The 12,840-nt window shown below is 37.4% G+C and overlaps 1 protein-coding gene across 2 annotated transcripts in view; it reads right to left on the bottom strand.

Annotated features, from left to right (window-relative positions):
• RBM27 (RNA binding motif protein 27) overlaps window positions 1-12,840 on the bottom strand; it is a 74,675-nt gene that overhangs the window by 44,168 nt on the left and 17,667 nt on the right. The window contains exons 4-8 of one of the 2 annotated variants that reach the window (XM_026498985.4): window positions 9,205-9,296; window positions 8,332-8,525; window positions 7,340-7,603; window positions 4,893-5,180; window positions 2,149-2,283 (exon numbers count right to left, since the gene is read on the bottom strand). In XM_026498985.4, coding sequence (XP_026354770.1) covers window positions 2,149-2,283; window positions 4,893-5,180; window positions 7,340-7,603; window positions 8,332-8,525; window positions 9,205-9,296 — 973 coding nt within the window. The remainder of the gene's footprint in view (window positions 1-2,148; window positions 2,284-4,892; window positions 5,181-7,339; window positions 7,604-8,331; window positions 8,526-9,204; window positions 9,297-12,840) is intronic. The other variant, XM_026498986.4, reaches the window with a different exon arrangement.

Genomic DNA, 12,840 nt, shown 5'->3' with positions numbered 1-12,840 from the left:
TACTTAGAAGATTTAGACCTTGAAAGAAGAGAAGAGAGAGAGATTATTAGGAATGAAGGCAGGAAAAGAAAGTTGAGTCACAATGGGGGCACAGACAAGGTATAATTGGCCTAACCAGAGAAGATACTTGTGGGAGTATAGATAAAAAGCCCCTATCAAGAAGGGTAGGGTAGATATTAAGAGAAACTGCAGGGAGGGGTTCATCGATAGTCTGGGAGGAGGGGCACCTGGGTGGCCAAGTGGCTGAGCTTCAGACTCTTGATCTCAGCCCAGGTCTGGATCTCACGGTCTTGAGTTCAAGCCCTGTGTTGGGCTCCACGCTAGGCAAGGAGCCTACTTAAAAAAAAACAAACATATATATGTAATTTAGGGGAAAAATGTGGCCACTGCAGAGTTCTCATGAGGTGCTGTTCTGATTTGTTTTCTCAGGAAAATTAGCTTAACAGCATTATATGGTATGACTGAGGGGGAGTGAAACATAATGGAGTCAAGAAGATTATAGCAATAACCCAAATGTGAGGTGATTCATGTGTGGATGAGGGCAGAAGCCACAGTAGGAATAGAAAGGGATATTTCAAAGAGAAAGAGAAAGGATTTTTTGATTAACTAGATGTAAATAAAGCAATGAGTCAATCATGTCGAGGTTTCAATTCTAGTGATTAGAAGCGTGTTATTTCAATTTATAAAGAAACACAGGGATACTGGAAGTAGACTCTTAAAGAGAAGATAATTATGTTTGATTTCAGCAAAGATGCAATCTAAGGAGACAATAGTAACCATAATATTATAAAAACTAACCTTTATATTTAGCTTACTAGATGCCAGGTTCTATTCTAGATATATGTATTAATGCATTTATTCCCAAACACACTTTTGAGGTGAGTAACGTTATTATTCCCATTTTACAGAAGAGAAAACTGAGATTCAATGAAGTTTAGTAACTTTTCTAAGATCACAATGACAGTAAATAATGGAACCAGGATTTAAACCTGGGCTTCATTATATTGCTGAATGGCCTTACCATGACATGATAAAGATGAAGAAATGTTTGTGATAAATACACTACACAAAAGATGAATTTATTCATAAAGCTACATAGCTCTGTAAAAAAAAAAAAAAAAAATCTCGGGGCGCCTGAGTAACTCAGTCAGTTAAGTGTCCGCCTTCAGCTAGGGTCATGATCCCAGTGTCCTGGGATGGAGTTCCCTGCTCAGCGGGGAGTCTGCTTCTCCCCCTGACCCTCCCTCCTCTCATGCTCTCTCTCTTACTCCCTCTCCCAAATAAATAAATAAAACCTTAAAAAAAAAAAAAACAACCTCACAACCTGACATTTTTAACAACCAGCTACCTTATTTTTACATTTTTGGAGAAAGGAATATTTTAAAAAGCTTTACATAAACTAAAAATAATGACAAAAACACCTAAGAAATCAGGAGAATTAAGATTTAAAAACAAATTATTATAAACATAAATGTTATAAATAGCATAGCCACTAAATATTACAGTTTAAATGATGCTCTCTATCATCACTCCAGAACACAAGTTAAATAATTATTTGGCATATTTTAACTGACCTTTTGTATACTCTTAGAAGATAAGCCTGATGTTTTGGAAATTCTATCAGAGGAACAATTTTTGAACAGAAGCTTCAAAATAAATTTCGTTTAGAAGAGATTAAAGCTTCAAAATAAATGTCTTTCAGAAGATACTAGTCGGGGCGCCTGGGTGGCTCAGTCATTAAGCGTTTGCCTTCGGCTCAGGTCATGATCCCAGGGTCCTGGGATCGATCCCTGCATTGGGCTCCCTGCTCAGCGGGAAGCCTGCTTCTCCCTCTCCCACTTCCCCTGCTTGTTCCCTCTCTCGCTGTGTCTCTGTCAAATAAATAAAATCTTAAAAAAAAAAAAAAAAGAAGATACTAAATGTTGCTACTTCCTCTAGAGCAGAAGGCCTTGTCCTTCTCTTCCATTAGCACACAAGTTAAAATACAGTCACACAGCATAATCATACAGTGAACTGCCTTGTGAAAACAAACATAATTTATATATGGCATAGTCCATAAGAAGAAAAATTGTATTTTTTAAAAGTATGACACTGAAACTTAGCTTTTCTATACCCTAGCAATTTTAAGTCAAGCAATTATTTACTTACGTTCTGATACTGTATAAAGGAGGTTCTGGGGTAAAGGAGGAGGTAGTCTTGCTCCCACTTGTGCAAGATTGGGCACTGCACTTGTCCCAGGCTGGTCACGGTTGTTTATCAAGCTTGACTGTGTTATGGGTGGTCCTAAGAATTAGAAGAAAGAGGGGGAGGAGAGGGGGGAGAACGGGAGGGGAGGAGGAGATAGAAAGGTAGAGCATTAATTTTTCCTAATAAAAATACTCACTACACTAAAACTAATTTGGACGGTCATAATTAAAGTACCTACTTTGGCATAGAACAGAATTAAGGAATTTGATATATGCAGGCTTCAGCACTGTAAGTTGCATAATTAATTAAGATGACATTTTAGTTCTAGAACAGACAAAACAATTCTAGGGTGAAAAAAAAGCAGGACAGTTACCTCTGGGGAGTAGGAGTGAAAAACGGCTGAGAAGAACTTGAACAATCTTTCTGGGATAATGGTAAGTTCCTTTTTTCTTTCTTTCTTTTTTTTTTTTAAGAGATTTATTTATTTAAAAAAGAGAGAAAACTTGAGCAGGGGGAGGGGCAGAGGGAGAGGAAGAAAGAATGGTCAAGCAGACTCCCCGCTGAGCGAGAAGCCCAATGCAGAGCTCCATCCCAGCACCGAGATCATGACCTGAGCCAAAATCAAGAGTCAGACGCTTAACACTGAGCCACCCACGCGTCCCAGGAATAATGACAGAGTTCTATAGAACTCTTAAGTTCTACAACATTAGGAATATGTTTAAATATACTGTGGTCTGCAACATACTAGGAAATGCATCAAAAATAATAATGGAAGAGTTAGAAAGATATGATAATAGAAATATAATAAAATATTAATCATAGAACCTAAATGGTAAGTATATGGATGTTCAGAGTACAATTATTTCCACTTTTCAGTTTGCTTGAAATTTTTCAAAGCAAAATGTTGGGGGAAAATGACATTCTTGGATTTCACTTTTAAACAGCAATATTCCCACGTAACACATCTTTTATTTGAGAATTTCTGTATATGAAGAAGCTTTTTTATCTGGGTAACAAAATCTCAAGTTGAGCTTCACAATTATACCATTTACATGACAATATTAAATCTATGTATGGGCGCCTGGGTGGCTCAGTCAGTTAAGTGTCTGCCTTCGGTTCAGGTCATGATCTCGGGGTTCTGGGATTGACCTACCTTGGGCTCCCTGCCCAGAGGGGAGTCTGCCTGTCCCTCTGCCTCTCCCTCTCTCTCAAATAAATGAATAAAATCTAAAAAAAATCTAACGTATTCAATGTCTCCAAACCTTTACTAACTTTAACGTGCTCTATAAAGAACATTAATGCAGGAATGCTAGGTGATAGGTACATGGGTTCATGCTAAACTATTTCTGCCAACTTCTTGTGAGTCTAGAATAATTTCAAAAATAAAAAGTTTAGGGGTGCCTGGGTGGCTCAGTTGGTTAAGCGTGTGCCTCTGGCTCAGGTCATGATCCCAGGATTGTGGGACTGGGTCCCACATGGGGCCCCCTGATCAGCAGGGAGTCTGCTTCTCCCTCTCCCTCTGCCCCCCCCCCGGCTCGTGCCCTCTCTAATAAATAAAATCTTAAAAAAAATAACTGAAAAGTTTAAAAAAAGAAAACTGAAAAAGTACTGATCAATAAATCGAATGGAAACCATTTTTAAAATTAACAATTTGCCATCTCTTAACAATGTTAAATGTCTTCAAAAAGATATTTTCTTCTACCTTTGCACACATGTGAACTATTCACCACAATTTTTTTTTAATTACAAAAAAATTTAGTCTTCTTTCACTAAGGTAGCAACTGTTACGGATTTTTAAACGATTATTTAAAACATTTCTTATTCAATTTTGGTGGATGTGATAAGAACATACTGTTCACTAAAAAATAGAGTAAAATAAACAATAAACAGTCCTTATCAGTAAAGAGATACCTACTAAAGTACGTACTAGTGAAATGATACAAGTTTGGGAATTTATTCCAGCAAAAACAAGCCCAAAGAAGTGTGTGTGTGCACATGCACACACACTGCGGGGGGCAAGGAGAGGTTGGAGAAAATGAGAGAGACAAAAACAGGTGAATACTGATAATCACTGAAGTTGAATGATAGTACATATGGTAATATATTAATATTCTACTCTTGTGTATATTTGAAAATTTCCAAAATAAGACTTTAAAAATTATTTTAATATTCTTGAAGAACTTACAAAAGATTTATTTATTGGGGGGCAAGCGCATAAGAGGGGGAAGGGGCAAAGAGAGAACTTCAAGCAGACTCCCCACTGAGTGTGCAACCTACTACAGGGCTCAGTCTCATGATCCTGAGATCATGACCTGAGCCAAAATCAAGAGTCCGAGGCTTAATTGAGTGAGCCACCCAAAGAGATTATCTTGAAGGACTAGAAAATTTCATTACCTTGAAGGACTAGAAAATTTCATTAAACTACTGGCATGTTCTTTTTTCTGGCATCTTCAAAACAGGATTTCTTAAGATGCTGTCAACTAACAAGATTTTGACACCTAAATTTTTTTAAGGTACTAAAAATAATATAATACAATAATGGATAGAATAAAGAATAATGTTTTAATTATAGGAATATATTCTAAATTCTCTTATTAATTTACCTTTCAAAAACTTTAAATCTAGTATCAAGTTAGTGAAGAGGTAGGTTCTTCTAAATACAATTCTTTGCTAAAGAACAAAATATTTAATGAACATGTACTTACTTGGTATGGGAAGCACAACAGAAGGCGGAGGTTGGCCATGTCCCTGGGGAACAGGAAGTCTCATACTGTGGCCTGGACCTGGACCTGGACCTGGGCCTGGGCCTGGGCCAGGGCCTGGGCCTGGTCCTGGCATCGGAGGCATTAACATTCCAGGAGGTGGTGGAGGAGGAAGCCCAGGAGGAGGTGGAGGGAAAGGAATCATGCTTGGCAGAGCAACTTCATCAACAACCAGGGGATCATTTCCATGATCAAACTGACAAAGGTCACCAAGTACACAAAATCCTCTTTCTGTAAGAATATAAGAAGAATCTTATTATGATCTTAGAGTTCAGAAAACAAAACGACCCTGAAAAGCCTACCGATCTGATTTACAAAGTAATTTTTCTCCAAGGAATTTAAAAGCCTTCTTATTCTGTTAATCATCACATATCCCTGAGGTTAAGGATAGATGGATGTACTCTCAACTTTCTGAGACTGTGCTTTGTTGAGGTAGCATGTAACAGGGTCCAAAACAGGCTACTAGCCACTATTAGATTAACCAATTTCCTATTACGTTTTCATAATAAAAATTCACATTCAGCGTGCCTGGCTGGCTTAGTCAGTAGAACATGTGACTCTTAATCTTGGGGTCATGAGTTTAAGCCCTACATTGGTCAGAGATTACTTTAAGGAAACTAAAAAAAAAAAAAAAATTCAGATTCATTTCAGCAAAGACAGGTTATGGGAGTAAGGGACTTATCTGGACAATCTAATTTCAATTATCTATTTTCATGGTATTATTCTAAATTCTATATTCTTGCTATATCTGCAATATGAAACTTTAGTTTAAAATATTCAAGTGGGGGCTTGGCTGGGTGGCACTATCGGTTAAGCGTCTGACTTTTTTTTAAAGAGTGAATTAATTATTTATTTGAGAGAAAGAGAGCACACACAGGGGCAAGGAGGAGAGGGAGAGAGAATCCCAAGGAGACTCCACACTGAGCATGAAGCCTGAAGCAGGGCTCTATCCCACAACCCTGAGATGATGACCGAGCTGAAACCAAGAGTCGGGCACTTAACTGACTGCACCACTCAGGCGCCCCAAGCATCCAACTCTTGATTTCGGCTCCAGTCATAATCTCAAGGTTGTGAGATCGAGCCCCACGCCCATCTCCCTCTGCCCCTCCACCCTTAAAAAATAAATAAAATAAAATAAAATATTTGAGTGGGAAGGGGAGCCTGACTGGCTCAGCTGGTGGAGAAGCCACCACCAACTCTTGGGGTTTTAAGTTGAAGCCCCACATTGGCTGTAGAGATTACTTAAAATTAAAAAAAAAAAAAAAGAAAAGAAAATATTCAAGTGGGTATTATTTACTAGGTTATTCACTGCAGCACTGTTTATAACAACAAAATATTAGAAACACCCCAAAAGCACATTAATAAAGAATTAAGTTAAACATATTTTTCTACATACAGAATACTAAGAAACCTGAAAAAGGTATTAAGGAAGCCCTAATGTATGAATATAGAATAACTGCCATAAAATACCACTAAGTTGAAAAAACATGCAGAAGAGTGTGAAGAGTGTACTAGCATTTATGTAGAAGAGAAAATAGGGGAGCCTACATATCTGTTTATGTACATATACATACACTATGTTTGGAAAGATACACAAGAAATTAATAACATTAAATTGGCCTTGGGAATGAGAACTCTGTGGCCAGATCAGGGTGAGAATGACATAATGCTTGAGTTATGATTTGATTGTATTTCCTACTTAAAAATATATAAAATGTAAAATATATATTCTATATTTATAGAAAAAACATTAAAATGTCTGCGATTTGCTTCAAATAATATAGGTCTGGGAGAAGCAGTAGAGAAATACCGATAAAAACAAAATTACCCATGATCTTCTAACTATTGATGTGAGATCATGGCTACATTAGGGTTAATTACATTGTTTTGTCAACTTTTATTAATATTTAAATATTTCCATAATAAAAAATTAAAACACACACACACACATTCATTCAAGTGGAAAGTCGGCAAATTAAAATTTTAAGTAGGTTATAATGCTTAACAAATTCCCAGCATCAAACACTACACAAAAAAATTACAACTCCTAATGTCTACCAAATTTTGTGGCGTACTTATAGTGTTTGAAGTAATAACAAAAGACAGACGAATAGGTCAAATTCGAACACTCTCTTAACCAGAGCCAAACTATTAAATCAAGAAAGTAAATAAGCATATGCCAAAGGAGGTTTTCATCCTCATTCATCCCTTTTAACAAAATCTGGACTATAATGAAAAGGTATGCAATACTAACAACATTTGCTTTACCAGTACTTTTGGGTACAAGAGAAAAGAGAATTTTTGCCATCATAAGCTCTGCATACACTAGCAATATCAGCAACATTTGGTTTACCCGTACTTTTGAGTACAATATAAAAAAGAATTTTTACCATCATAATCTCTGCATCGCCTCTTTGGTGGTGGGTTTCGACCAAAAGAATTGGAAGAGCTATGATTGTTATAGTAATTAGACCAACTCTCCGTTGTGTTTTCAGAGTGGTGCGCAGGTGCGATCACAGTAACTGTGCTGGGAATAGACTGTGCCCCAGAGGAGTACTGCTCAGAAGAGCTCGGAGGTGGTGCAGACACAGGCACATAGGAACTCTCCAAGTCATTCCTTTCACTCTTAAACTTTGATCTTTCCCTGTGCTCTGCTTCAGAGACAAAATAAAAACAAGCAAGATTAGACATTTATGTTCTTAACGATGTTTATTTTCTCACAGAACAGCGAAGAAGAGAATATTGCAGTAAACTCACTGAGCTGTCCACATGTCAAAGTGCGCTCATTATTAATATACCCTAAAAGCAGGAACATCAACAACGTGACATATCCTGACCAGTAACTTGTGGAAAATCCTCTTTTATAACACCAACATCAATACATAATGAAGAAAGCCTGGTATTTAATAAGAAAGGTATCCAAGCATTGACTTCCAAACTGATATCCCAAGAGATCAGTGGTTGGGATCCCAGTTATTTACGTATCATTTTTTCTTTTTAATTTTATAAACACTAGACAACCTTAAAGCAAAACAATTATTTTTAGTGAGGGGCTGGGGGAGGGAACAGGTAGTCCTCTTCCTCCAATGATACCTTTGTTGATTAAAAGGCATTAGTTTCAATTATACAAAATGGCTTTAAGTCCAGACATGTACTATGATATCCTTACAAACAGCTTTTTAGTCCAACTCCTTTGACTCCATCCTGACAAGAAAGCCCTATCTTTGTAACAAAATTAGCATGAGGTTTTTTTGAGAAATTCTAGATTTTACGTTGCTCAGACACGTTAAAGGTACACTTGCATTTAAAGGGAGCTCTGGTACCCTACGACAGAGGAAGATAAGCAATACAGAGTTTTTAGGAGGAAGCCTCATCTACTCACCAACATTCCTATTTGGATCCCGGTCTTTGCTGCGCCCTCTACTTCGGCTTCGACTTCGACTCAAGCCTCGACTCTTACTCCGACTCTTACTCCTGCCTCTTCTCCAGTCATATTTCTCACGGTATAGTTCATTCCGCTCATAGTACCGGTCATAGTCTCTCCACTTGCCATCTTCTCTTTTTTTCTCACGTGTCCTATAATACACAGATATAAAAGCCATATGTATACTATAGAAACCAAGTATGCAAACAAATCAGGAGTATGAAATACCCTCCTTGATTCATCAAAATTCATAATGTCTATGCTTTTTCAGAAAGCCGTAAAACCACAACATAATTCTTCTGATCCATTATATAAAAAGAAAAAACATTCCCTCAATTACACTGGGTGGGGAGAAATAAAAAAAAAAAAAAGAGGTGAAACCAAAGTATGGGGAGGGGTAGGGGAAATACGGAAATTTAAAACTAGAAAAGAAAAAAAGCAGAAACAAAGTTTTCCTAAACAAAAGACTAATTTTTTAACGGCAGGCTGATGACTCAACACATAAACTGAACTATATGTAGTATAAAATACTATGGATGATTTTAATAGTGAGCACCCCTAACCAAATGGAACATTTCATTAATATCCTCTAAGGAGACTATTCCCACCCCTGTGCTCTTGGGGAAAGCACATAATGATGACTGTTTATAAAAGGAAGAGAAAGCATGACAAAGACAAAAAACACAGAATGGAGGGAAGAAAGATAACCTTCTCCTTCTTTAATCAGTTTAGAGCAAGGTGTCAGTACATATGTTAAAAATCCCATTAATGCTCTTAAGGTAACTAAAAAAGGAGTTATCAGTGTCTCCTTAATTAAATATAAACACACACCTTCGTTCACTAGATTCTGAACGAGTCTTCTGGGGACTAGGATACTTCTTTTTTCTACCATCTCGTTCTTCCTCTGCTGGCTCCTGAAAAACCTATATGAGAGCATTCAATAGGAACAAGATCAGTCCTTCTATTAATTACGAAACACATCTGATAATCTTTCCAGTGCAAGAGAGAGCACAAATACAATGAAATACTGAAGTCAAATTACACCCAAAAAAGTTAGGTAACGGAGAGGAGTAAAAAAGATGCTGAAATTACTTCAACAGTAATACACTAATTTTTAAATGTTAACTTTTCTTTTTTTAAGATTTATTTGAGAGAGAGAACACACGAGCAGGAGGTGCAGAGGGAGAGACGCTCAAGCAGACTGCAGAGGTGAACATGGAGCCTGACACAGGGCTTGATCTCACAACCCTGAGATCACAACTGAGCCAAAATCAAGAGTCGGACCCTCAACCGACTACACCACCCAGGTCACCCAAATGTTAATTTAAGGTAAGAACAGCAGTGCAGGAAGAAAACAGCAATTCATCCCTTATAATGAAACCAAAGAAAGAGCAAGTCTTGGAGCGCCTGGGTGGCTCAGTCATTAAGTGTCTGCCTTCAGCTCTGGTCATGATTCCAGGGTCCTGGGATAGAGACCCATGTCAGGCTCCCTGCTCACCAGGGAGCCTGCTTCTCCCTCTCCCTCTCCCTGCTGCTCCCGCTACCTGTGCTCGCTCTCTGTCAAATAAATAAAAATAAAATCTTAAAAAAAAAAAAAAAAGAGCAAGTCTCTAAGTATCATATAGTAAAATGGCTTATGTTTTCCTAATTATAAAATATATTCATAATTTGAGAACTGTAGATTTATTTCATAGAAAACATTTCAAGAACAAATGGTAAAGTTAGTAAGTGCCATAAAACCACACATTTCACAAGATTTACAGAAAAATGGTATTGGAATTCATAGAAATACTGTCTTCTTTTAAAGCCTAACAGTTAAGACTGACCAGAAATAATCTGTGATTTTATTATTTTTTTAAAAAAGTTAATCCGAAAACAAACATACAGCCTCTACTAAAGAAAGGTGAAATGAAGTCATCTGCAAGAGCTAAACAAATGTCCATCTAATGGAGAAGCTCACTTAACAAACAGGAGTCAGTGAAAGGAACGGATGATAACAATTTAGTAAAACTCAGGCAACATAAAATGGTAGCCACAATATGGCAACCATATGGCACTGGCTAAAACAGGATTCCTTTGTTTAGACTATATTTAAAATTCATTCTCTCTACCTATTTACAGAGAATACAGAGTATATATTACTCCCCTGGGATGCAATCTGCAAATACAGACAGTAAAAACTCTACAGGACAAAAGACTGAGTTCCTTTAACAAAATAACATTTAAGGAAAAAAGTGGTAAGGAAAAGAAGACCAAGAGAAAGATAAAGGTAGGTTTAAAGGGGGATTTAAAGATTAAGAGAAGCTTAAAAGACATCAACTTGGAGATCTTTTTCCTTTTCTGTCTTTTGCAAGGATATTTTGATGGATGTGTAATAAATCTTTTTTTTATTTTATTTTATTTATTTATTCGACAGAGAGAGACAGCCAGCGAGAGAGGGAACACAAGCAGGGGGAGTGGGAGAGGAAGAAGCAGGCTCCCAGCGGAGAAGCCTGATGTGGGGCTCGATCCCAGAACGCTGGGATCACGCCCTGAGCCGAAGGCAGACGCTTAACGACTGCGCCACCCAGGCACACTGGATGTGTATTAAATCTTAATGGAAAAGAACTATTCTTAAAAAGTTAAAGGATCCAGGGAGCCTGGGTGACTCAGTCGGTTAAGTGTCCAACTCTTGACTTCAGTTCAGGTCATGACATCAGGGTCACGGGATCAAGCCCTGTGTTGGGCTCTGTGCTCAGCACGGACTCTGCTTATCCCTCTTCCTCTGCTCCTCCCCCTGCTCGTGCTCTCTCTCTCAAATAAACAAAATCTTCAAAAAAAAAAAAAAAAGTTAAAGGATCGAAGAGATAGATATAAAAACATAACATCACCTAAAAACTTGGGCATAAATGTTCAGAGCAGCATTACCGCTAAAAGCAAAAAAGGATTAACCACTTGCCTATCAACCCAAATATGCATCAACTGATGACCAAATAAAGAAAATGTGATATATCCATAAAATGGAATATTCAGCCATTAAAAAAAGGAATACATGAAAAAAAAAAAAAAGGAATACATGAACCTTGAAAGCATTATGCTAAGTGAAAGAAGCCACTCACAAAAGACTACAAATGGTATCACTCTATTTATATGAAATATCCAGAATAGGCAAATCCATAAAGAAATAAAGTAGATTAGTGGTTGCCTAAGACAGGGGTAGGGGGCTGGAGGAGAAGGGTTGGAGGGTGATAGATTAATGGGAACACTGTTTCTTTTTTGGATGATGAAAATGATCTAAAAATGGATCATAGTGATGGTTGCACAACTGTGAATACAATAAAAACCATCACATTTGTACCCTGTAAATAGGGGAATGGTATGGTAGAAGAGTTGTATTTCAATAATGATATTAAAGGGGCGCCTGGGTGGCGCAGTCGTTAGGCGTCTGCCTTCGGCTCAGGGCGTGATCCCAGCGTTCTGGGATCGAGCCCCACATCAGGCTCCTCTGCTAGGAGCCTGCTTCTTCCTCTCCCACTCCCCCTGCTTGTGTTCCCTCTCTCGCTGGCTGTCTCCCTCTGTCAAATAAATAAATAAAATCTTTAAAAAAAAAATGATATTAAAAAGTCAGAGGGCATGCACCATATGGATGAACCTCACATAATAATAAGCTAATAGGGTACGTGACTGGCTCAGTTGGTGGAGCATGCTACTCTTGATTTTGGGGTTGTAAGTTCGAGCCCCACGTTGGGTGTAGAGATTACTTAAAAATGTTTAAAAAAAAGAAAAAGAACTTTTCTAAAAAAGGCAAAAACCATATGATTTCTTTTATATAAAATGGAAAAAACAGGAGAAACTAGTATGTGGTATTAGAGGAAAGAGTAGTGGTTACCCTGGAGAGAGGGAAATGAGAGGGAATAAGGAAAAGGAAATTTTTTTTTTTTTTTTCAAAGAAATTTCAGGGGCCCCTGGGTGGCTCGGTTTGTTAAGCTGTTAAGTGCCTGACTCTTGATTTTGGCTCAGGACATGATTCCAGGATTCTGGGATGGAGCCTGATGCAGGCTCCTTCTTCCCTTCCTGCTCCTCCCCTCTCTTGCATGTGTGTGCATGCTCTCTCTCTCGAAAAAAAATAAAATCTTTTAAAAAAAAAAGAAATTTCAACCAATCTAGTTATTTAGATCTTGATTAAAACAAATGGGGAAAAATGGACATTTAGGAACAATTACAAATTTAAATACTAACTAGGTGTCTGTTAATATTTTAAGGAGTTACTGCTATTTTTATATAAAATATTCTAAAACATTATTTAAAAATATTACCTTTTATAGATGCATATTAAGTATTTATAGATAAAATTATATATCTGGGATTTGTTTCAAAATAATTTAAGAGGATGAAAACCGGCTGAAATATAGTAAAAGACCACTGCTCATGGATCTGTAATTACTGAAGGTGAATGACAGGTATAGGGAGGCTCATTTTATTATTCTG

Source organism: Ursus arctos, unplaced genomic scaffold (genome assembly GCF_023065955.2).
Source record: "Ursus arctos isolate Adak ecotype North America unplaced genomic scaffold, UrsArc2.0 scaffold_5, whole genome shotgun sequence".
Lineage (NCBI taxonomy): Eukaryota > Metazoa > Chordata > Mammalia > Carnivora > Ursidae > Ursus > Ursus arctos.
The sequence above is the reverse complement of the archived record's forward strand: the minus strand, read 5'-3'. Positions and strand labels throughout refer to the sequence as shown.